Source organism: Scyliorhinus torazame, chromosome 2 (assembly GCF_047496885.1).
Source record: "Scyliorhinus torazame isolate Kashiwa2021f chromosome 2, sScyTor2.1, whole genome shotgun sequence".
NCBI lineage: Eukaryota > Metazoa > Chordata > Chondrichthyes > Carcharhiniformes > Scyliorhinidae > Scyliorhinus > Scyliorhinus torazame.
The window spans coordinates 98,553,992-98,580,761 of record NC_092708.1 but is presented as its reverse complement, the minus strand read 5'-3'; the positions used below and the strand labels follow the sequence as shown (position 1 = coordinate 98,580,761).

Genomic DNA, 26,770 nt, shown 5'->3' with positions numbered 1-26,770 from the left:
TCACAGACTCCCCAGCTTGCTCACCTCCTTCACAGACACCCCAGCTTGCTCACCTCCTTCAAAGACTCCCCAGCTCCCCCACACTCTTCAGACTCCGCAACACCCCTATCTGCCTCAGATTCCCGAAGAACCCACCTTTTCACAGACTCCTCAACACACCCAACCACCCTCAGACTCCCCAGCATCCCCATCTTTTCAGACTCCCCAGCACCCAGCCCCCTTTGCATACCCCTCAGCACCCCCACGCCATCACAGACGCGCCCAAACTCGCACCCCCACCCCTAACAGACCTGCCAAAATCCCCACCCTCTTTCAGACTCGTGAGCACCCAAACCCCCCCCTCCATAGGCTCAACGGAACCCCCACCCCTCACAAACCCACCAGCACCCCCATAGAATCCTCACCCCTCACAGACTCGCCAGCACCCCTACCCCTCAGACTCACCCTGTACCCCTCCCACTCAGGCTCACCAGCACCCCACCCCTCTCAGACTCACGCACCCAACCACTAACATGTTCACTAACATCCTCACCCCCCAAACAGACTCCCAGCACCCCAATCCCCAAACAGACACCCCAGCACCCCCACCCCCAACAGACACGCCAGCACCCCCAATGCCCAAACAGACACCCCAGCACCCCCAACCCCCAAACAGACACCCCAGCATCCCCAACCCCCAAACAGACACTCCAGCATCCCCAACTCCCAAACAGACACTCCAGCATCCCCAACCCCCAAACAGACACCCCAGCATCCCCAACCCCCAAACAGACACCCCAGCATCCCCAACGCCCAAACAGACACCCCAGCACCCCCAACCCCCAAACAGACACCCCAGCACCCCCACCCCCAACAGACACGCCAGCATCCCCAACCCCCAAACAGACACCCCAGCACCCCCACCCCCAACAGACACGCCAGCACCCCCAACCCCCAAACAGACACCCCAGCATCCCCACCCCAAACAGACACCCCAGTATCCCCAACCCCCAAACAGACACCCCAGCATCCCCAACCCCCGAACAGACACCCCAGCATCCCCAACCCCCAAACAGACACCCCAGCATCCCCAACCCCCAAATAGACACCCCAGCACACCCAACCCCCAAACAGACACCCCAGCACACCCAACCCCCAAACAGACACCCCAGCACACCCAACCCCCAAACAGACACCCCAGAACACCCAACCCCCAAATAGACACCCCAGCGCACCCAACCCCCAAACAGACACCCCAGTATCCCCAAACAGACACCTCAGCATCCCCAACCCCCAAACAGACACCCCAGTATCCCCAAACAGACACCCCAGCATCCCCAACCCCCAAACAGACACCCTAGCATCCCCAACCCCCAGACACCCCAGCATCCCCAACCCCCAAACAGACACCCCAGCATCCCCAATGCCCAAACAGACACCCCAGTATCCCCAAACAGACACCCCAGCATCCCCAACCCCCAAACAGACACCCCAGCATCCCCAACCCCCAAATAAACACCCCAGCATCCCCAACCCCCAAACAGACACCCCAGCATCCCCAACCCCCAAACAGACACCCCAGCATCCCCAACCCCCAAACAGACACCCCAGTATCCCCAAACAGACACCCCAGCATCCCCAACCCCCAAACAGACACCCCAGCACCCCCAACCCCCAAACAGACACCCCAGCACCCCCAACCCCCAAACAGACACCCCAGCATCCCCAACCCCCAAACAGACATGCCAGCATCCCCACCCCCCAAACAGACACCCCAGCATCCCCAACCCCCAAACAGACACCCCAGCATCCCCAACCCCCAAACAGACACCCCACCATCCCCAACCCCCAACAGACACCCCAGCATCCCCAACCCCCAAACAGACATCCCAGCACACCCAACCCCCAAATAGACACCCCAGTATCCCCAACCCCCAAACAGACACCCCAGCATCCCCAACCCCCAAACAGACACCCCAGCATCCCCAACCCCCAAACAGACACCCCAGCATCCTCAACCCCCAAACAGACTCCCCAGCCCCCCCATCCCCCTAACAGACTCACTAGCACCCTACCCCATCACGGACCCCCCACCTCGCCCACCCCCCAAGAGACACGCCAGCATCCCACCCCCAGACAAACTCATTAACACTCCAACCCACACTTTCAAAAACTTACCAGCGTCCCCTGCATCCCTCCCCTCTCCACCTTCAGACTCTGCAGCATCCGCACCCACCCCTTACTGGCTGAACAGCATTGTCAACCACTTCACTCCCACCTCCAGCTTCAGACTCACCACCCCACCAGCTTCACTCTCTCATACCAGCATCTCCACTTTAACAGACTTACCAGCACCTCTACCCATCCTCTCTTCGACTCACCACCATAACTAATCTCCTTCTCCGATTCATCAGCGCCCCCACACATCCTCACACTCAGCATTTCATGTCCTCCAACCCCCCACTCTTTCACCCACCAGCAGCCGCAACCTGGCTGTCAGATGTACCAGGAGCCTCACCCCAGACACATCAGTACCCCACCCCCACTCTCACAGACACATCAGCACCCCACCCCCACTCTCACAGACACATCAGCACCCCACCCCCACTCTCACAGACACATCAGCACCCCACCCCCACTCTCACAGACACATCAGCACCCCACCCCCACTCTCACAGACACATCAGTACCCCATCCCCACAGACACCGACACATCAGCACCCCACCCCAACTCTCACAGACACATCAGCACCCCACCCCCACTCTCATAGACACATCAGCACCCCATCCCCAAACACATCAGCACCCCACCCCACTCTCATAGACACATCAGCACCCCATCCCCACAGACACCGACACATCAGCACCCCACCCCAACTCTCACAGACACATCAGCACCCCACCCCCACTCTCATAGACACATCAGCACCCCATCCCCAAACACATCAGCACCCCACCCCACTCTCATAGACACATCAGCACCCCATCCCCAAACACATCAGCACCCCACCCCCACTCTCACAGACACATCTGCACCCCACCATCACTCTCACAGACACATCAGCACCCCACCCCAACTCTCAGACACATCTGCACCCCACCATCACTCTCACAGACACATCAGCACCCCACCCCCACTCTCACAGACACATCTGCACCCCACCATCACTCTCACAGACACATCAGCACCCCACCCCCACTCTCACAGACACATCAGTGCTCCACCCCCACTCTCACAGTTACATCAGTGCCCCACCCCCACTCTCACAGACACATCAGCACCCCACCCCCAGACACATCAGCACCCCATCCCCAGACACATCAGCACCCCACCCCCACTCTCACAGACACATCAGTGCCCCACCCCCACTCACTTAGATCACCAGCGCCCCCATACTGACTTTGAGGCTTGCCAACACCTTCCGCCTCCCTTCTGCTCTCAGGCGTATCTGCAAATCCCTGCCCCCATCCAACTCCCTCATAGGTTTGGCACCCTGGCCACCCTACCCCTATGAGACTCACCAGCACCCTATCTCCCTTGATCTCAGCCTCAACAGCAACCCCCCCCCCCCCCCCCCCCCCCCACACACACACACACACACACACACACACACAGACTCACCAGCAACTCCACTCCTCCACCACTGGATGTCAAAGTGTATCACGGTAACCCTACATTTAATGTACTGCATGGATCAATGCCAAAGGGACATTTGACCACAGCTCCATTGCAGCACAGCACATGTGTTGAGTTGTGTTAATTTGCTCCACATACGACCGTCTGGGGAGTATGGTCACTGAATTCATATGACCTAAAGGACTCAAACCTTTCTTCCTCCTTTACCTGTGGCCTTGAAACAAAGAGCTAGGGTGATATTTTTATTGACATTCATCACCCAATATGAACATCAGTCTCTTGTATCACCTGAAAAGAAACAGCAAATTCCAGATGGAATGTTTTAACTCTTTTTGTCTACCTAACATTTTCTGCAGGGTAGCTCGTACTTTCAACACCTTGTTGCAAAGTTAGATTTTTCTTATTTGCCATTATTAATCTGATAATCCAATGTTTTCTTTGTACAAATCAGTGTGCATAAATCTCATTCGTCAAGGTTCTGTAGGTTACTATAAATTAAGTTTTCTTTTTTCTTGGTTGCATCAAAAGCTTTAAAGTGTGATCTCAAATAGTCAAAATAATTAACCTTCACAGATGATTTAATTCTCAGTTAAATCTTGCACTATGGAGCCATTTCGATTTCAAAGCATTCCAGAGTTTTCAACTAATGTGGATCCAGAATTTGATTGCAGTACTCAATTATTTTAAATCTTCAGCAACTTAAGTGCATTGATATGGAAACTCAGCATCACTGAGGAATATATGTCTCTTATTGCAGTAAAGTGCAATGATTCCATGTTTCCACAACAGGGAAGGCTAATAGGTCAAGTAAATTTCACCTAGGGATACGCATACAATGATTATGGTTTTTACTACAGTCACTAAGACGGAGAAAAGCATACTTAGTTAGACTGCCATCATCCCTGGTCACACATATATAATTCTGATCTCATTCATTGGGTTATATACAAGTATGGTGTATCGTAGAATCCCTACGGTGCAGGAGGCCATTCGGCCCATCACGTCTCAGTGGCCCTCTGAAATAGCACCCTAGCGAGGCCCATGTTAAGTAATGGGTTAAGAGACATTGCAATTCGTTGTCTCATTTATGTTAAGTATCCATTAATTGGCACTGATCTGTAAAGGGGCTTCAGGTGGCCTCTGGCAGGTGATGTATAGTAAGAGTTTCGTGCAAACGCTGTTGGAAGGAAATAAATGTGTGTTTGTGAAAAAGGAACAGAACTTTAGACTCTTCGTATCACAGCAACTAAAACGTTTAACAATTGGTAGCAGAGGATGTTTGCTGTGTAAATGTGAAGGGTTGAAAGATACAACTTTTCCAGATCAAACCAAGGAGTGAGTGAGAAAAGGAAAAAAAAAGGATATATGACTGAACCGAGGATAAAGATGGCTGGATATGACTATCCTCCCTTATTTTCTGATAGGGAATCGTACGACCAATGGAGGAGTGCAGTAGTTATGTGGACTAAGGTAACTGCTTTGGGAAAGAGAAAACAAGGTATGGCATTGGCTCTTTCTCTACCATATGGCAGTAAAATCCGAAACAAAGTGCTTTCTGAGCTGGAATGGGAAGAGTTAGACTCAGAAGAAGGTCTGGAGACTTTATTACATTATATGGATAAGATTTATAAGAAAGATGACTTGTTAAGTGCGTATGAAGCATGGTCGGATTTTGATAAGTTCTGGAAAATGGAGGATATGTCCATGGAAGACTATATAATGGAATTTGGCAGACTATATAAAAGGCTGCAGAAACACAATCTGGAATTTCCAGTCTGTGTTGGCCTTTAAATTACTTGACTGTGCTAGAGTGAGCAGCATGGATAGGCTCCTGGTTTTGACAGGAGTTCAGTTTACTGATAAGGATACCTTATTCGAACAGATGACAAAAGCTTTACAAAAGTTTCTGGGGAAACATTGGATTCCGATGGCTCTGACGACCCAAATAAGTCAGCCTGCAATAAGTCAGAATATGGAAGATCCACTACTAACAGGATGGCGAAATCGTATGGCTACGAACAGGGCTCAAGACTATAGAAGGAGACCGAGACAAGGAAATTATGAAGACAGAAACCCTGTTAGAACCTACAATAGGAAGATGAACCCCAGAAATGCACGGGGCATGATAAATCGATGTTTTCGATGTGACTCTCAATACCATTATGCTTTCAACTGTCCAACTCGTTATGATAGAGTGTTTGAAGTGACACATGACATGGAAGATAGTGACCAGAAAGAAGGCATTGTCCTATTGACAAGCAGTTTTACGCCGGTAATGAGGGTGTTGGTTGCAGAATCTTTCAACTGTGCTGTATTGGACAGTGGCTGCACATCTACTGTGTGTGGAATTGACTGGTTAAAATGTTACCTGGACTCTTTGAATGCTGAAAATCGTAACAAGGTTAAGGAATTTGAAAGTTCCACAAGTTTCAGGTTTGGGGATGATAATACTCTGAAGTCGCTGAGAAGAGTGGTGATCCCTTGCAATATTGCCGGAGTGAATCATTTCATTAGCACGGATGTTGTATCAAGTGAGATACCTTTGCTTCTGAGCAGACCGTCGATGAAGAAAGCACACATGAAACTGGATAAGGCAACAGTTTTTGGAAAGACGGTGGACTTACAATTTACACAGTCGGGACACTATTGTATTCCATTACTGACAAAGAATATTTTAAGTAGGGTGGTTAAGGATGTGTTAATGGCAGTTGAAAATGGGACTTCAGCTGATAAAAAGCTTGTGGTATTAAAGCTGCATAGGCAATTTGCACATCCGTCTCCTCGGAGGCTGAATAATTTATTAAAGGATGCAGGGGTAAGGGATGACGACTATACTAAACTGATAGAACAGGTTAGTGACCGCTGTGAAGTTTGTAGGAAGTACAGAAGGACACCAGCACGACCGATAGTAACCCTACCTTTGGCCAGGGATTTTAACGTCATTGTGGCCATGGACCTTAAGATCTGGGATAAAGCAAATAATAAATTTATTTTGCATTTTGTAGATTTAGCAACCAGATTTAGTCAATCAACGATTGTACGAAGTAAAGAAAAGAGAGTAATTCTGGATCAAATCGTGGAAAAATGGATAGGGACAGGAATGGGTCCACCGGCAAAATTCCTTACGGACAATGGGGGTGAATTTGCTAATGATGAGTTTAGGGATATGTGTGAAAACATGAATATCAGAGTTATGAATACGGTGCAGAAAGCCCATTTAGTAATGGTGTCTGTGAAAGAAATCATGCTGTCATCGATGACATGCTTCGGAAAATTTTGGCAGATCGACCAAATTGCAGGCTAAATTCAGCTTTAGCATGGGCAGTACATGCAAAGAATTCATTGCAGATGGTTGGGGGCTATAGTCCTTATCAATTAGTGTTTGGTAGAAATCCTAAAATTCCGTCCATTTTGGATGACCAGCCTCCAGCTTGGGAGGGGACTACAATTAGCTCTGGTTTTGCTGAACATTTAAATGCATTACATCGCAGTAGAAAAGCTTTTTTGGAAGCAGAAGTCTCTGAAAGAATTCGCAGAGCTTTAAGACATAACGTATGGCCATCAGATGCCGTTTTTCAGCAAGGAAGCATGGTATACTATAAGAGAGACAATTCTAATGAATGGAAAGGCCCAGTAAAGATCATAGGCATAGGTGGCAAAACAATTATTTTGCAACATGGTAATCAAACTGTTAGGGTACATTCATCAAGGATAATGGGTACAGATTACAAATTTTCAAACTTAGACAGAGCAGACAGACATGACGAGGAACCAGAGTCATCTGGTATGCATGTGTTACAGAACTATGAGGACCAATTAACTGATATAGACAGGGTTTTTGTGGAGGAACACAACACTTCTGATGAATCAGAACAGGCAATTTTTCCGAAAGGGCAACTGCCAAAAGTTGCTGCAAAAGTGACATTCTTGCCTGAAGGGTCTAGTCAATGGAAGGATGCAACTGTTATTAGTAGAGCAGGGAAGGCCACTGGAAAGTATAAACATTGGTTGAATGTACAGCATTCAGGGGAAGGAGTCAAGACAATGGATTGGGAAAACGAAGTTCAAAAATGGAGGGCACAGAAACGCAATGCCAGTTCAGATAGTACATCAGATAGTGAACAGGTCGGCAGGAAAAGGTCGAGAACTATTGAAAGGACATCCCACAGCAGAAGGGAAAGATCAAGCAGTAGCAGTACAGAACGAGATACCAGGCGGGAGAGGGGACGTAGTTTATCAAGATCTCGGAACATGAGTAAGACTACGAATACTAATAGGAGTAGAAGCCCACATACACGTGAGATTTTGGTGGCTTCAAATAAATTAGATGAAAAAGTTATCAATTAAGCGGAGTGAATTTGGGGTATACACGGAAGTACCGGACAGGGGACAAAGAGCTCTATCCCACAGATGGATTTGCACGGAAAAGATTCTTCCGGATGGAACTTATAAGGCAAAGGCCAGGCTTGTGGCAAGGGGATTTGAAGAAAACTTAGAAGATCAGGATTTAAGGGTAGATTCATCTACAGCAGGAAAGGTTATTTTAAAGATCTTCTTGGCTCTATTAGCCACAAAGGCATGGGGCTTCAAATCTATAGATATAAAAGCTGCCTTTTTGCAGGGGCATCAGCTCCAGTGAGACATTTTTCTCCATCCTCCTAAAGAAGCAGCTAACACAGAAGGGGTACTCTGGAAGTTGAACAAATGTGTATATGGATTAAATGATGCGTCTAGTGTCTGGTATTTTTCGGTAAGGTCAGTTTTGTTAAAGTTAGGCTGTTGCCAGTTGAAAGCAGATCCTGCAATGTTTTACTGGCACTATAAAGGAAATCTTTCTGGCAGTTTTATGATGCATGTCGATGATTTTTTGTGGGGTGGGACTAGTGATTTTGAAGCTATTGTAATCTCTGGTTTGAGGAAAGAATTCAGGGTTGGAAGTCAGGCTTCCGGTGCATTTAAATATATTGGACTGGAAATTGGACAGACTAAGTTAGGGGCAATTTTACATCAGCAATCTTATTTGGAAAGCATCAGCCCAATAGCAATTAGTCGTGGCCGAGTTTCACAAAAAGATGCAATGGTTTCAAAGATAGAAAAAGAGCAACTGCGAAGTTTAATTGGGCAACTGAACTGGTTAGGTATACAGACTGGACCGGATGTGAGTTTTGATGTCTTAGAGTTGAGTACAAAAATGAATGATCCCAAAGTGGAAGACATAATAAGAGCAAGTAAAGCGTTGGCCAAGCTAAAAATGCAGGAGTGTGTTTTGAAGTTCCCGGTTTTAGGTGACCTTAGGCACTTGAAACTCATAGTTTATAATGATGCGTCCTACGCAAATTTATGTGATGGGGTTTCAAGCGCAGGAGGTTTTATAATTTTCCTTTTGGGGAACAATGGTAAATGTTGCCCGCTTGTGTGGGAAACAAAGAAAATAAGGAGAGTGGTAAAAAGCACTTTGGCTGCTGAGACGTTAAGCCTTGTAGAGGCGGTGGATATGGCCTTTTATACAAGTATGATATTGACAGACATTTTGGGATTAGGGGATCTGGGTAATACACCTTTTGACTGTCACATTGACAATAAATCCCTGTGGGAAAATGTGCACTCTACAAAAGGTGTCAATGAAAAGAGGTTAAGGGTAGACATCGCAAATTTGAAGCAGATGTTGGACAGAGGGGAAATAACAAAAATTAAATGGGTCGACAGGAGCTATCAACTGCCAGACTGTTTTACAAAAAGAGGGGCAAGTTCACAGAAACTTTTGGATATTGTTAATGAAGGGTGCTTGTTTCTGTGACTGTTTTTTTTTTCTTTCTCGTCCAAACAAAAAAAAGGGGGGGTGGGGAATCATGTGTGTGTTTTTGAGTTTCTTGAAATTTTGTTTTCACCTAATTTTTTTTTTCTCCAAGGAAGGGGAGACTTTTAAGTAATGGGTTAAGAGGCATTGCAATTAGTTGTCTCATTTATGTTAAGTATTCATTAATTGACACTGATATGTAAAGGGGCTTCAGGTGGCCTCTGGCAGGTGATGTATAGTGAGTTTTGTGCAAAGGCTGTTGAAAGGAAATAAATGTGTGTTTGTGAAAAAGGTACAGAATTTTAGACTCTTCATATCACAGTAACTAAAACGTCTAACAGCCCAAGCCCCACACTATCCCCAAACCCCATCTATGGCCAATTTATCATGGTCAATCCACCTGTCCTGCACATCTAGGGAGAAACAATGCAGTAACAGTTGAAAGTACTTAACAGAAATACAAAAGTCAGAAGTAGCTGATTAAACAGTCCATGGCCACTGAAAAGTTTTGGGTATTCCATTGCAGAAAGTTATTGAAGGCATGGAAAAAGTGCAAAGTAGATTTGTTAGGATAATAATTACATTGATGAGAGGCTGGGTATGGAGGAGAGACTTTGAAGAACACGGAGTTAGTTTTGGAAAGCAGAGGAAACCGAAGAGAAGTATTCACATTTTGAAATGGCTCCAAAAGGTAATATGGGACGGTCAATTGTTAACACAATGTAGTCGCGGGGGATAGATAATGTTATCTGCAGCTGCAATTGAGTTTCTGAAGGTTGTATTGCCAGCCCAGTATCAAGGTCAAGGATATCTTCTGTGGCTTGAGAAGAACTTGGGAATGGGAGGGAGAGGAACCAGGGCAGCATGGTAGCACAAGTGGATAGCGCTGTGGCTTCACAGTGCCAGGGTCCCATTATAAATAGTAAATAGTTCTAGTAATTAATAAAGACTTACAGGTAACCTTCATAAGATTACAGAGACTTCTTTAACACATACTGATTTGTAACCAACACAGAGTGAGAGCAGCAATGGGCTAAAAACCAATAACCGTGCTAAAATGCAGAGCCAAACCAAAATCCTGTAAGACTCAAGCATTCTGACTTGAAAGAGGCTTCGAAAGAAGTAGAGGAAAGAAGGAGAGGCAAAATCACCAGAAAGGGCTCTAGAAAAGGAAGCTGATGGTAGAGATTTTACTGCCGAAAAATGTCCTTTGGAAACCCAGCTTCAGAGTATGAAGTCGACAGAATCTGTAAGGGTGACCTAAATCTTTTAAAATTCCAGGCAGCAGCAAATCTTGATAAATCTTTAAAGTAGTTCAGCCGTCAGAAGTGTCATTTGAAAGAATTATGTCGAGTGAGCTCGCTCCCCGAGTCAGAGCCTGAACATGGCAGCATGATAGTGCAGTGGTTAGCACTGTGGCTTTACAGCGCCAGGGTCCCAGGCTCGATTCCCCACTGGGTCACTGTCTATGCGGAGTCTGCACATTCTCCCCGTGTTTGCGTGGGTTTCGCCCCCACAACCCAAAGATGTGCAGGGTAGGTGGATTGGCCAGGCTAAATTGCCCCTTAATTGGAAAAAATGCATTGGGCACTCTAAATTTATATAAAAAAAGAATCTGTAGCTGCAAGAGAAAGCGGAGGAATAACTGCGGTGTGTGTCGTTTGTTTTTGTGGATGTTCGTAGAGTCATGTTATCGTTAAGGTTTATCTTTCTGGGGAATTAACCCTGAGATTTTAATTACAGAGACTTGAGGTTTAGAACAGAAACCACAAGGACATTTACTTAATTCATTTTGCTTATTGTTGTTTTAAAGCACTTGATATGTTTTGCTGCTTGATGTATAAATTATATTCACTTGTGTCTGTATCAACCTAGTAGAGTGGTATAACAACAACAATATCTCCCTCAATGTCAGGTAAACTAAGGAGCTGGTCATTAACTTCAGGAAGCACTGTACACACCCCTGTCTGCATCAATGGTGCAGAGGTGGAGATGGTTGACAGCTTGTGTGCGCATCACCAACAATCTGTCCTGGTCCACCCATGTCGACACTACGATCAAGAAAGCACAACAGCATCTATACTTCCTCAGGAAACTAAGGAAATTCGGTATGTCCACATTGACTCTTACCAACGTTTACAGATCCACCATAGAAAGCGTCCTATCTGGCTGCATCACAGCCTGGTATGGCAACTGCTCGGCCCAAGACCGCAAGAAACTACAGAAAATCGTGAACACCGCACAGTCCATCACACGAACCCGCCTCCCATCCACTGACTCTTGTTTACACCTCCCGCTGCCTTGGGAAAGTGGGCAGCATAATCAAATACCCCTCCCATCCGGCTTACTCACTCTTCCAACTTCTTCCATCGAGCAGTAGATACGAAAGTTCGAGAATACACACTATCAGGTTCAAAATCCACCGCCCCGCCGCCACAGAGTTGCACTTCTCTGGTCCCCCATGATCTATCCGGTGCCCTCTCTGCCGTTGGTACCCTGGAAGGTGATGGCGACCTGAACGCTTACCTCCAATTTTCCCTTCGGAGTTAAGGTCACCAGTTTCTCATTTATATACAGCTGTTGTAAATCACCACCGGCGTCCGATGAATATTCAGTGAAGGGGTAGACCAGATGGGAGAGATCGTGAATAAGATGCTAGTGTATTTAAATAAAGTTCATGATCTTCAGTGGTGGGATTCTCGTAATGTCACCGGCAAGGGGCCTGGAAAACGTGATCCTGCTGGCAAGAACCGGGTTCACGATTCTGTCCGTATTTTACACCTGCATCGCTTTTCTCGCTGATAGCTAGCATGGACAGAAAATCTCAACCCCCTATAATTGAATAGCAGCTATTGAAAGCTTGAGGAACTGATGACTCACTTGTTTTCCTATTTCATGTGTTCTTGTGTAGAATCCTTTTTCATGCAAAGTATTTTTGAATATCCAATTAATGTCTGAAAGTATGTGTCGAGGGTGATATATTCTTGTGATTCATCACTTCATATAATAAAACAATTCCACTGAAGCTGTGTCAATCACTGCATTTAATATGAAGTATGAGCGGCACAGTTGCACAGTGATTAGCACTGTTATTTCACAGCGTCAGGGACTCGGGTTCGATTCCCGGATTGGGTCACTGACTGTGCGAGTCTGTATGTTCTCCCTGTGGCTGCGTGGGTTTCCTCCGGGTGCTCCGGTTTCCTCCCACAAGTCCCGAAAGAAGTGTTGTTAGGAGAATTGGACATTCTGAATTCTCCCCGTGTACCCGAACAGGTGCTGGAATGTGGCAACTAGGGAATTTTCACAGTAACTTAGTTGCAGTGTGATATGCCATCAATTAAGACAGAGAACGCAGGGTGAATTAACTATGGCTTTAATTGACTTACAACAGAGCTGGCAGCGTGGCCCGGAATGAGGCAGTGTGAGAGGTCGGCAGCTTATATACCCAGGCCCTAGGGGGAGGAGCTACGGGCAGAGCCAAAACCGTACACTATGTAATATAGTGGCAATACTGTACAACACATAATACTGTGGCAGCACAATACAACACAGTGGTTTCACCACATTCACCCACAAGTTGCGTCAGAGATAGAGTCTGATGGGGGCTTTGATTGTCCGCCGTGACCGCCTCAGTTCCGGCTGTGGTGTGGGTATCGTAGTTGAGGCGTTGAGGCCTGCGTGTCCGGAAGCAAGACAGCTTCTCTGTTCTCAGGTGGGAGGGCAGCAATGGAGGAAGGGGGTATAGGGTCGGGTCGAGTAGTAGTGGAGAGGGGAGGAATAGAGTCGGGAGCGCCGGTGACAGTCGCTGAGGAACTTACGGGAGCCAAATCCCAAAGGGAGACTGTGTCCTCCCGCCCGTCATGGTGAGCCACGTAGGCGTACTGGGATTCACATGGAGGAGAAGGACCCTCTCTACCAGAGAGGATCCGACTTATGAATCCTCACATGTCGTCGGAGTTGGACGAGCCCTGGAACTGTCAGCCAGGCCGGGAGCGAGACCCCTGAGGTGGACCTTCTGGGGAAGGCAAACATCCTCTCGTGGGGGGTCACATTAGTAGCAGTGCAGAGAAGCGACTGGATGGATTGGAGCGCATTGGGAAGGACCTCCTGCCAGCGGGAGACTGGGAGACCTCTAGACCGTAGGGCAAGAAGGACGGCCTTCCAGACCGTCGCGTTCTCCCTCTCCACCTGTCCGTTCCCCCGGGGATTGTAGCTGGTAGTCCTACTTGAGGCGATGCCCTTGCTAAGCAGGAACTAACGCAGCTCATCACTCATGAAGGAGGAACCCCGATCACTATGGATGTAAGTGGGGAAACCGATCAAGGTGAAGACACTGCTCAGGGCCTTGATGGCTGTGGCAGAGGTCATGTCTGGGCATGGGATGGCGAAAGGGAAACGTGAGTACTCGTCAAGGATTTTGAGGAAGTACACGTTACGGTCAGTGGAGGGGAGGGGCCCTTTGAGATCAATGCTGAGGCGTTCAAAGGGGTGTGAGGCCTTTACCAGGCGTGCTCTGTCTGGCCGATAGAAGTGTGGTTTGCACTCCGCGCAGACCTGGCAGTCCCTGGTCATGGTCCTGGCCTCCTCAATGGAGTAAGGCAGGTTGCGGGCCTTGATATAATGGAAAAGCCGGGTGACAGAGGTCATTGTGGAGGGCCCGCAGTCGGTCTACTTGTGCGCTGGCACAAGTACCGCGGGAAAGGGCATCTGGGGGCTCATTAAGCTTCCAAGGACGATACTGGATATCATAGTTGTAGGTGGAGAGTTCGATCCTCCACCACAATATCTTATCGTTCTTGATCTTGCCCCGCTGTGTGTCACTGAACATGAAGGCAACCGACCGTTGGTCAGTGAGGAGAGTGAATCACCTGCCGGCCAGGTAATGCCTCCAATATCGCACAGCTTCCACAATGGCTTGGGCTTCCTTTTCGACGGAGGAGTGCCGAATTTCGGAAGCCTGGAGGGTACTGGAAAAGAAAGCCCCGGGCCTTCCTGCCTGGTTGAGGGTAGTGGCCAGGGCAAAGTCAGACACATCACACTCTACCTGGAACGGCATGGATTCATCCACAGCGTGCATCGTGGCCTTGGCAATATCTGCCTTGATGCGGTCGTAGGCCAGGCGAGCCTCAGCCGTCAGGGGAAAAACAGTGGATTTCATTAGTGGCGGGCCTTGTCCGCATAATTGGGGACCCACTGGGCATAGTACGAAAAGTTGCAGGAGGGGGCGCGCATGCGGTCGGGGTCGGGCCCTAGGACTCCGTTTTCCACGACGTAGCCAAGGATGGCTAGTCGGGTTGTGCGGAAAACGCATTTCTCCTTATTATATGTCAGATTAAGGAGCTGGGCATCGTGGAGGAACTTCTTGAGATTAGCGTTGTGGTCCTGCTGATCATGGCCGCAGATGGTGACATTATCTTGATACGGGAACGTGGCCCGTAGCCCGTACTGGTCAACCATTCGGTCCATCACTCGCTGGAAGACCGAGACTCCATTGGTGACGCCGAAGGGAACTCGGAGAAAGTGGTAGAGGCGGCCAGCTGCCTCGAAGGCAGTGTACTGGCGGTCCTCCAGGCGGATGGGGAGCTGGTGGTACGCGGACTTCAGGTGCACGGTGGAGAAGACCCGGTACTGCGCAATCTGATTGACCATGTCAGATAGGCGTGGGAGGGGGTACGCGTCGAGCTGCGTGTATCGGTTGATGGTCTGACTGTAGTCGATGACCATCCGATGCTTCTCCCCAGTCTTGACGACCACCACTTGAGCTCTCCAGGGCCTGTTACTGACCTCAATGATCCCTTCCCGCAGGAGCCGCTGAACCTCCGACCTGATGAAGGTCATGTCCCGAGCACTGTATCGTTTGCTCTTAGTGGCGACGGGCTTACAGTCTGGGGTGAGGTTGGTGAAGAGCGAGGGAGGGGCAACCTGAAGGGTTGAGAGGCTACAGACGGTGAGTGGGGGCAGGGGTCCATCGAACTTCAGGGTGATACTCTGGAGGTTGCATTGGAAGTCGAGACCCAGAAGAACTTCCGCGCAGAGGTGTGGGAGGACGTAGAGCCTAAAATTTTTGAAATCTACGCCCCGTACCGTGAGAGCCACGGATTTGCACGGTATGCGACCCAGAGGACAGGCAGATTCTCTGAGCTGCGGGTAAAACGGGAAGGGAGTAGCACCGTACCGTGTCCGGGTGTATGAAGCTGTCTGTGCTCCCGGAGTCAAAAAGGCAGGCCATCTCCTGGCCGTTGATCCGGACCGCCATCGTAGATTTTGTGAGGTGATGAGGCCGAGACTGGTCTAGGGTGATGGAGGCGGCCACGGGACGGCGGGCTGGCTTCGGACGGCGGGCGGGCTTCGGACAGCGGGCGGGCTTCGGACAGTGGGCGGGCCGGTCGAGAGTAGCAGAGGCCAGCTGACGGATGGGCGAGCCGGGGTTCCGGGAGGCGGCAGTGGACTTCGAAAATGGCGTCGGAGATGCGGCGGTGGACTTCAAAATTGGCGTTGAAGATGACGTCCACGAGGGTGCCGCATGGTCGGAGGCATAGGCACCCATGTTACGGAAGGCCACCTCCAGCGATTCAGCAAGCTTCACCGTTTCCCGGAGGTCGAGTGTCTCCCTCTCTAGCAGGTGCTGGCGAATGCAGTGTGAGTCAATACTGGCAACATAGGCGACCCGGATCAGAAGTTTGGTGAGCTTAGTAGCCGACACCGCCTCACAGTTGCAGGCCCCGCCAGGCACCGCAAAGCGTGCAGAAATTCTGCCAGCGACTCTCCAAGGCGCTGACGCCGCGTGGCAAGGAGATGCCTGGCGAACAGTCCGTTAACCCTTTTCACATACCAGCCTTTCAAGAGATTTATGGCTTCATCAAACGAGGCCGCGCGGGTCCCGGAAGATGAGAAAAATTTGCGGGCTCACCTGGGAGATGAGGACTCGCAGCTTGTGCTCCTTGGTGACGGCGACGGCGGCAGAATTGATGAAAGATTTTAGACAGCGTAGCCAGTATGCGAAGATGACATCGGCGTCGGCTGATTGGGGGTCTATCTGCAAGAGGTCCGGTTTGAGGCCCGGGTCCATGTTAAACAGCTCTTTAATTTAATGTAAGTCAATTAAATTGATATGCCATTAATTAAGCCGGAGAACGCAGAGTGAATTAACTATGGCTTTAATTGACTTACAACAGAGCTGGTAGTGTGCCCCAGAATGAGGCAGTGTGAGCTTAGATACCCAGGCCCTAGGGGGAGGAGCCACGGGCAGAGCCAAAACCGTACAGCATGTAATATAGTGGCAATACTATACAACATGTGGCAGCACAATACAACACAGTGGTTTCACCACACAGTGTTAATGTAAGCTCACCTCTGACACTAATAAAGATTATTATTAAACAAACGTAAATAAACACTTGATATTTAGTTGTTAAAAATTTCTGCTCATCCAGATGAAATATTTAGTCTGGTATTTTATATTCTTTAATTTATTTACGGGATGTGGGCATCACTGATTAAGCCAGCATTCATTGCGCATACCTAGTTGCCCTTCAGAAGATTGTGGTGAGCTGCCTTCTTGAACCACTGCAGTCCTTGAGGTGCAAGTACACCCACTGTGCTGTTATGGAGAAGATTTTGAAGAAATAGGATAACATCTCACTTAAATAGGAAAACAGAGATTGAACAAGTGAAAGCACTAATATATTCAGTACGTCCAATAGCCAAGACATAATTGCCAGACAAGGAATAAGTGAATCTTACGATAACTTTGAAATGTAGGTATGAGTCCTTTGACTTGGAGTGAGCAAAATTTAACAAGAGTCTAAAAGCCTGGGGAACGTGTAGGCTCTTTTGTCAATGCGTTACACAGATTGGCTGAGACTCTGACTTTTTAAAAATTCATTCACGGGATGTGGGCGTCGCTGGTTAGGCCAGCATTTATTGCCTATTCCTAGTTGCTCTTCACAGAAGGTGATGGTATGTTGTCTTCTTGAACTGCTGTAGCCCTTGAGTTGCAGGTACACCCACTGTGCTGTTAGGGAGGGAGTTCAAGGATGTTGCCCCAGGGACAATGAAAAAACAGTGATATATTTCCAAGTCAGGGTGGTGAATGATTTGGGGGGGAACCTCCAGGTGGTGGGGTTCCCAAGTATCTGCTGCTCTTGTCCTTCTAAATGGTAGTGGTTGTGGGTTTGGAAGGTGCTGTCTAAGGAACCTTGGTGATTAACTGCAGTGCATCTTGTAGATGTACACACGACTGCCACTGTTCACCTGTGGTGGAGGGTTTGAATGTTTGTGGAAGGGAGAGCTTTCAAGCTGTCTGCTTTTTCCTAGATGCTGTCGAGCTTTAAGTGTTGTTGAAGCTGCACACACATCCAGGCAAGTGGAGAGTAGTCCATTACATTCCTGACTTGTGCTTTGTAGATGGTGGACAGGCTTTTGGGGGCGGGGGGGTTGGCAGGAGGTCAGGAGGTGAATTGCTCACTGTAGGATTTCTCGCCTCTGGTCTGCCCTGGCAGCCACAGTATTAATATGGCTAGTCCAGTTCAGTTTCTGATCAATGGCAACTCCCAGGATGTTGATTGTGGGGGATTCAGCGATGGTAATGCCATTGAATGTCAAGGAGTGATGGTTAGATTTTGTAGGGGGTACGTTTGATTTGCATGTTTACACAATAAAACCTTTGATATTAGGAATAACATCGGATCAAATGGTGGCTATACAAAGAGCTGCCAACATTTAATCAGTAACGTCTTGAACTTTAGGAAAAATGTGGTAAAGTTTTACTTATATCTCCTACTAGTCAATGTGAAGGTTTATGTAACTACATCAGTGGTGGGCAACCAGGGCGGCATGGTGGCGCAGTTGGTAGCACTGCTGCCTCACTGCTGTGAGGATCCGGGTTCGAACCGGGCCCGGGTCACTGTCTGTGTGGAGTTTGCACATTCTCTCCGTGTCTGTGTGGATCTCACCCCCACAACCCAAAAGATGTGCAGGGTAGATGGATTGGCCACACTACATTGCCCCTTAATTGGAAAAAAATAACTGGGTACTCTAAATTTAGAAAAGAAAATCAGTGGTGGGCAACCTGTGACCCGGGGGCCACATGCAACCCAACTGGGTTCTGATTGTGGCCCACAAACATTTTATTGATTGCTGCCCACATGCAGGGTTTCCAGATTCTACTGATTTACGTCCGCATTGTTTTTTTCCTATCAGTATGACTGAAGAGATACATACATAAAGCAAGGGCAAGTGAACTGATTGCACGCAATACTGACTGTCAGAGCCGGCGCTCCATCTGTGTCCAAAGTGGAAATGTTTATTTTGTTTTTACCGTTTGAAGTTGATAACAGTTCTATTAATATGTAAATGATTTTCTATAATTCGTTATTAAATATTCAGCGTGCATTTAATATGTTTAATCTTATTCATGGTGTCATAGAACATAGAACATTACAGCGTAGTACAGGCCCTTCGGCCCTCGATGTTGCGCCGACCTGTGAAACCACTCTAAAGCCCATCTACACTATTCCCTTATTATCCATATGTCTATCCAATGACCATTTGAATGTCCTTAGTGTTGGCGAGTCCACTACTGTTGCAGGCAGGGCATTCCACGCCCTTACTACTCTCTGAGTAAAGAACCTACCTCTGACATCTGTCCTATATCTATCTCCCCTCAATTTAAAGCTATGTCCCCTCGTGCTAGACATCACCATTCGAGGAAAAAGGCTCTCACTGTCCACGCTATCCAATCCTTTGATCATCTTGTATGCCTCAATTAAGTCACCTCTTAACCTTCTTCTCTCTAACGAAAACAGCCTCAAGTCCCTCAGCCTTTCCTCATAAGATCTTCCCTCCATACCAGGCAACATTCTGGTAAATCTCCTCTGCACCCTTTCTAATGCTTCCACATCCTTCCTATAATGCGGTGACCAGAATTGCACGCAATACTCCAAATGCGGCCACACCAGAGTTTTGTACAGCTGCAACATGACCTCATGGTTCTGAAACTCAATCCCTCTACCAATAAAAGCTAACACACCGTACGCCTTCTTAACAACCCTCTCAACCTGGGTGGCAACTTTCAGGGATCTATGTACATGGACACCGAGATCTCTCTGCTCGTCCACACTGCCAAAAATCTTACCATTAGCCCAGTACTCTGTCTTCCTGTTATTCCTTCCAAAATGAATCACCTCACACTTTTCTGCATTAAACTCCATTTGCCACCTCTCAGCCCAGCACTGTAGCTTATCTATGTCCCTCTGTAACTTGTAACATCCTTCCCACTGTCCACAACTCCACCGACTTTAGTGTCATCTGCAAATTTATTCACCCATCCTTCTACCCCCTCCTCCAGGTCATTTATAAAAATGACAAACAGCAGTGGCCCCAAAACAGATCCTTGTTGTACACCACTAGTAACTGGACTCCAGTCTGAACATTTCCCATCAACCGCCACTCTTTGACTTCTTCCAGCTTGCCAATTTTTGATCCAAACTGCTAAATCACCCTGAATCCCATGCCTCCGTATTTTCTGCAGTAGCCTACCGTGGGGAACCTTATCAAACGCTTTACTGAAATCCATATACACCACATGAACTGCTTTACCCTCATCCACCTGTTTGGTTACCTTCTCAAAGAACTCAATCAGGTTTGTGAGGCACGACCGACCCTTCACAAAACCGTGTTGACTATCTATAATCAAATTATTCCTTTCCAGATAATTATACATCCTATCTCTTATAAACCTTTCCAAGATTTTGCTCACAACAGAAGTAAGGCTCACTGGTCTATAGTTACCGGGATTGTCTCTACTCCCCTTCTTGAACAAGGGGACAACATTTGCTATCCTCCAGTCTTCTGGCACTGTTCCTGCAGACAAAGATGACTTAAAGATCAAAGCCAAGGGCTCACCAATCTCCTCCCTAGCTTCCCAGAGAATCCTAGGATAAATCCCATCCGGCCCAGGGGACTTATCTATTTTCACACTTTCCAGAATTGCTAACACCTCCTCGTTATGACCCCCAAGCCCTTCTAGTCTAGTGGCCTGAATCTCAGTATTCTCCTCGACAACATTGTCTTGTTCCTGTGTGAATACTGACGAAAAATATTCATTTAGCACCTCTCCTATCTCCTCGGACTCCACACACAACTTCCCATTACTGTCCTTGACAGGCCCTACTCTTACCCTAGTCATTCTTTTATTCCTGACATATCTATAGAAAGCTTTAGGGTTATCCTTGATCCTACCTGCCAAAGACTTCTCATGTTCCCTCCTGGCTCTTCTTCGCTCTCTCTTTAGGTCCTTCCTAGCTAACTTGTAACTCTCGAGCGCCCTAACTGAACCTTCATGTCTCATCTTTACATAAGCCTCCTTCTTCCTCTTGACAAGTGTTTCGACTGCTTCAGTAAACCACGGTTCCCTCGCTCGACCACTTCCTCCCTGCCTGACAGGTACATACTTATCAAGGACATGCAGTAGCTGTTCCTTGTCATGGTTGGTGAAGAATCCTGATTTCAATCTTGCAGCCCACTGAGATGAAGGAGGGTCACTCATGCACTCACCATCCTAGGTTGTCCATCACTGAACTAATGCATTACAATAGAGGGCTTCAGTTACCTTGTTGGTAGCACAGTGTCTGACAAGAGTCCAGAAACATTTCCGGTAGGTGATTAAAAATATCTTGTGGCATAAAAGTCGCGGCCACTGATTCATGACAGCTGAAACTGAAAGTCCTGAATTAACATTCATAAACTGCACGATACCTGAAAACCCCTTCCTGCTAAACTTGAACCGACTCATTCACTGCTCCTTTGCCATACACAATATCTGATGGTTGTTGCAGACTCTCTGCAAATTTACTCACCCACTAGTAACTGGACTCCAGTCTGAACATTTCCCATCAACCGCCACTTTTCCGGGATTTTCCGACCCCGCGCCGGGTCGAAGAATCCCGGGGGGAGATGCGAGAATCATGCCCCGCCACAGGCTTACCTATTCTCCGGCGCCGATTCACGGGCACCGGCGGGATCGTCGCCGCGCCGGTCGGGAGCCGTTCAAAGCAGCCACCCTCCCGGCGATTCTCCGGGCCTCGACGGGCCGAGTGCCTGCCGAGTTCGGCCGAGTCCTGCCAGCATGAGTTACTCAGGTCCCACACGGCGGGACCTGGAAGGTGTGTCTGCGGGGGCCGTCCTGGAGGGGGACGGGGGGGGGGGTCCGACCCGGGGGGGGGCATGCAATCGGGGCCTACCGATCGGCGGGTGGGCTGGTTCCGTGGGGGTACGTGTTCCTCCGCACCGGGCCCCTTTAGGGCTCTGACATATTGCCCGGGGGCCGGCGCAGAGACGGGAACCCCCGCACATGTGCAGAATCACGCCGGCCGCAGAGCGCATGCGCCAACTTGCACCGCCTGTTCCGTGCCGGCTGGAGCTGCGGGGACCACTCTGGTGCCGACCTAGCCCCCTGGGAAGGGGCGCATTCCTCAATATTGGAGACCGTTGATACCGGAGTGTTTGGCTCCGCTTTTCATGCCGGCGTGGGGATATAGCCCCATTATTGGAGAATCCCGCCCTCTGTCTCCTGCAGGGCCTACAAGTCAGGTACATTTTTTGCCCTCGATTTTCCTGGTCTTCCCTCTTCTGGAACTGTGCTGAAATGGCTGTTACCTCCATGCTGTCTATATTCTCTCACTGTCATAATGATGGGCTGAAATTTCAGTCTTTGTGCATTCATTGAATCCAGGTTGACCTGGGTTAAATATCCTTTTCTCAATTTTCTTCTTCATAATCCTGCATAATTGGCCCTTAATAAGTAAAAATCTGCTTTATCTCTCACATGGTCTACACCTCCCACTAGCTTGGGAAAGCGGGCAGCATAGTCAAAGACCCCTCCCACCCGGTTTACTCACTCTTCCAACTTCATCCATCGGGCAGGAGACACAAAAGTCTGAGAACACGCATTAACAGATTCAAAAACAGCTTCTTCCCCGCTTTTACCAGACTCCTAAAGATCCACTTATGGACTGATGGATTGATCTGATCTCCATTAGACCATAAGGCAAAGGAGCAGAATTAGGCCACTTGGCCCATCGAGTCTGCTCCGCCATTCAATCATGGCTGATATTTCCTCATCCCCATTCTCCTGCCTTCTCCCCATAACCCCTGATCCCCTTATTAATCAAGAACCTATCTATCGATGTCTTAAAGACACTCGGTGATTTGGCCTCCACAGACTTCTGTGGCAAAGAGTTCCACAGATTCACCACCCTTGGCTGAAGAAATTCCTCCTCATCTCTGTTTTAAAGATTTGTCTCTTTAGTCTGAGATGGTGTCCTCTGGTTCTAGTTTTTCCTACACGTGGAAACGTCCTCTTCAGGTCCACTCTATCCAGGCCTCGCAGTATCCTCTAAGTTTCAATAAGATCCCCCCTCATCCTTCTAAACTCCAACGAGTACAGACCCAGAGTCCTCAACCGTTCCTCATACGACAAGTTCTTCATTCCAGGATCTCTTCACACATCTTCTCTACGCTCCTGTATGCTTCATCCGTTGCCTGTGTCTATGTATTTACATTGTGTATTTTATGTTTGCCCTATTATGTATTTTCTTTTCATGTACAGAATGATTTGTGGGAGCTGCATGCAGAACAATACTTTTCACTGTATCTCGGTAACGGGACAATAAACCAATCCAATCCAATCCAATCCATTGTCGATTTTCAAAACATCATATTTAGAGCTATGGTGATCATGGTGGGCAGCAGGGTGGCACAGTGGTTAGCACTGCTCCCTCACAGTGCCAGGGACCTGGGTTTGATTACTTGTGTGGGTTTCCTCTGAGTGCTCCGGTTTCCTCACAAAGACCAAAGATTGGCCATACTAAATTGCCCCTTAAGTGTACAAAGGTGTGCAGGTTAAGTAGTGTTATGGGGATAAGGCAAGGGAGTGGGCCTAAGTGGGGTGCTCTTTCGGAGGGTCGGTGCCGACTCGGTGCCGAATGGCCTCCATCTGCACTGTGGGAATTCTACAGTAAGCAGCAGTGTGTACCATCTACTAGATGCACTGCAGCAACTCACTAAGGCTTCTTTGACAGTAGCTTCTAAACCTGCAATATCTTTTACGTAGGTGGGCAAAGGCAGAAGATGCACTGGAAGATCACCAACTGCTAATTCCCTTCCAAGCCACACACCATCCTGACACAGAACTTCATCGCTGCCCCTTCGTGTCGCTGGATCAAAATCCTGGCATTCGCTCCCCAACAGCACTGTGGGTGTATTTACACCACAGGGACTGCAGCAGTTCAAGAGGTTTCTCATCACCACCTTTTCAAGGGCAATTAGGGATGTATAATAAATGTTAGCCTTGCTCACTGGCCCACTGACAAAGAAAAAATGTTTTTAAAAAGGACAAAATGTCCATTAATATTTCTGAACAGAATTTTATTCCTGTTTATAATTGTTTATTTCCCTAAAATTACCAAAGGAAAATGTGTTAGAGTGGGATGGGCAAATTAATTTCACTTTGAGTGATGGGCCTTGTGATCATTGGGAATTTTGTTAAAATTCATTTTGGAGCCTTATAAAGAAAAAGGGTGGGAAAGGTGACATGATCCAGACAAACAGTTAAAGTTCTAAGTGTACTGTGTCACTTATCACCCAATTTAAAATCAGTGAACATAATAGAACATAGAACATAGAACAATACAGCGCAGTACAGGCCCTTCGGCCCACGATGTTGCACCGAAACATCGGCAGCAAGGCAGCAAGGGAACCTTTATAAGGCATCTCACTATCTATTGAATGGAGTGAGAAGTTAACAGAATGTAGCAGAAATTAACAACGCATCTCTGAGGAACACTAATATTGGGCGGGTTTACCGACCACCCCGCCGCGAGTTGTCCGGCAGTGGAGGCATTCTGCCAGTGGAAGCTCGGACCGGCCCTGCCGTTGTCAACGCCCATATACTGAGATGATAAATTCAATGACATTTTTCTTAATCCATTTGCTGGTAGTAATCCAAAACATCGTACTTCGCAAAGATTCACTTGAAATCTACTCACTTGTTGTTGTTTCACACATGACTGAACTTCCAACGCCTTCATCACAATCATCTGTTTTCCATTCTCCTGACTTTATGTCCATGACAGTACATATGTCAGCATCAACTGTCCCTCCAGATGGTTCCCCGGGAGCCCAGTTTGTGTAAATTATTTCAGACTGATCAAACCATCTCATGGTATTACCTGAAAAACAACTAAAGTCAGTTCACGGAGAAAGAAATGCATGCAATACAGATATATTGGAATAGAATTAGTTCTATTTTCAATGCATTTTTATGTGCATCAGAATAAGAGATGTGAATTCAATACTTTTCCACTTTAGGCACCAAAAAACATTTGCACGAATGTCTCCAAGATAAAGTACTGCATACACTCTGCTCAGCAGAAACTGGTACTAAATTGTACTTTCACACAGTGACCAAAAACGATTATTGGCATGGAGTGCTGAAATAAATCATTTCCACCCAGTGAGTTCAAGTTATTTCAGGCTACCAAACCTCAGAACAGCAACCTGTATTAAAACAACGTACATTTTCCTTTACTCATGCCAGCAATTTCTTTGGCTTCTTGGAGAGTGAAAGTACAAATTTGCTACCACTCAGTGCCAATTTAGAGACGGTTTATGCTCTGGATTTGCCATCGCCAGAAAATAGGTTAAGAACCCATAAATCAAATTAGCATTGAACTGTTACAACTCGCTGACAGATACTTTCACTCGAAGGGGAAGCTAGACAAATGCAATGAGGGAGAGGAGAATGGTGAATAGATGGTTAGGATTATAAATTTAGATGAGAAAAGGTGGGAGGAGCACAACCACCAGCATGGATTGGCTGGATTGAATGACCCGTTTCTGTGCTGTATATATTATATACTTCTCTTATCAGTTGACTAGATTCAAAAACATTGGCCAGACTTTTCCGACCGTTCTCACTGGTAGGACTTTCTGGCCCCGCCGGTGGCGAACCCCTGCCGTGGGTTTCCTGGCTGGGGGGGGCACCCCGTTTATGGTGCCAAAGCCAGAAGATCCCGTCGCCGGCCAATAGCGGAGCGCCTTCGCGCAGAAAATCTCCCCAATATTCTGGAGGTGAAAGGTCAATGGGCGCGATTTAACGGAAATGAAACAGAGTCCCGTTATCAGCTCGTTTGGACGGGTATTTCCAGGCGTTTGCAACATCGAGAACGATCTCGTTGTTAAACGGGACTCTGCTTCATTTATTGGCCTCAGTGAGAAACGTCTTGCTGAGGCTCATTTTCTGCACTAATGACCTCAGCTTGCCAGTGCAGGAAAAGATCAGGATGTCATCTGGACCCCCCCCCCCCAAAACGCTAATTAAGGGGTCCTCGAGACCCCCCAACCTCATAAGGGCAGGACACCCCGGGCCCAATCCCTGACACAGGCAAGATGCCACCTGGACACCTTGGCCCTGCCAGGTACCTCAGCAGTACCCCTGCCAGCCTGGCAGTGCCACCAGGGCACCCTGGCACTGCCATGGCAGCACCCTGGTGGCACTGCCATGGTGCCCGGGTGGCACTGGCACTATCACTTATTAGCTTCTCATCATGTATATTAAAATATTTTAATTGAAATTAGCATTTTTACACTGTTGAAGAAATGGATGAAACGGTGATAATTTACATGTTGTTCCTTTTCAGCGCCCCCCTCCACACACACCCTACCCCCTTTTTTGCTGTCTCCGGGTCCTATCCTAGGCCCTTTTTTTTTTACCGTAGATGGTTTGTTTGGTGTTTGTCTTATTCTTATGGCTTTGTAATGGCCCTCTGGTCCCCTTGTCGGTCTCTCCATGGGCTCCCCTTTGGCATTTCCTTGGGTCTCTGCCCCCTGTTGCCCCACAACCCCTCGCGTTCCCCTCTACTTTCTGCGGCACTGGTGGTTCCCGTGCCACAATCACAGGTTAATGAGGTGTGAATTGTCTCAAGACAGCACAGGTGGTAGGATTTCATAAGCCCAGGTCAAGGCAGCCTTCAGGACGCACGACAATGAAGAATCGCCGAGCAGAAACAAGTTCCGCATGCATGAGTACGGCCTCAACCGGGACCTTGGATTCATGTCGCATTACATCCCCCCCTGCCCCCCACCACTTCTGAAATCCTACCAACTGTCCTGGCTTGAGACAATTCACACCTCTTTAACCTGTGATTATCCCTCTCTCCAGTTGCACCGTCTCGACCTGTAAAGACTTAATTGCCTGCAAAGACTCGTATTCAAAGTATCATCTTGCATCATTGGCTTTGTCTATATATTTGTGTCACCTTCCTCTTCACTCATCTGATATAGGAGCTCCGCTCCGA

At 48.0% G+C, this 26,770-nt stretch overlaps 1 protein-coding gene across 4 annotated transcripts in view; it reads right to left on the bottom strand.

Annotated features, from left to right (window-relative positions):
* Positions 1-26,770, bottom strand: part of LOC140389925 (CD302 antigen-like) — a 94,770-nt gene that overhangs the window by 9,707 nt on the left and 58,293 nt on the right. For 3 of the 4 annotated variants that reach the window (XM_072474588.1, XM_072474597.1, XM_072474580.1), the window contains one exon: positions 24,461-24,643. The exons of the other annotated variant lie outside the window; for it this stretch is intronic. In XM_072474588.1, the coding sequence (XP_072330689.1) occupies positions 24,461-24,643 (183 nt within the window). The remainder of the gene's footprint in view (positions 1-24,460; positions 24,644-26,770) is intronic. 4 annotated transcript variants of the gene reach the window in all.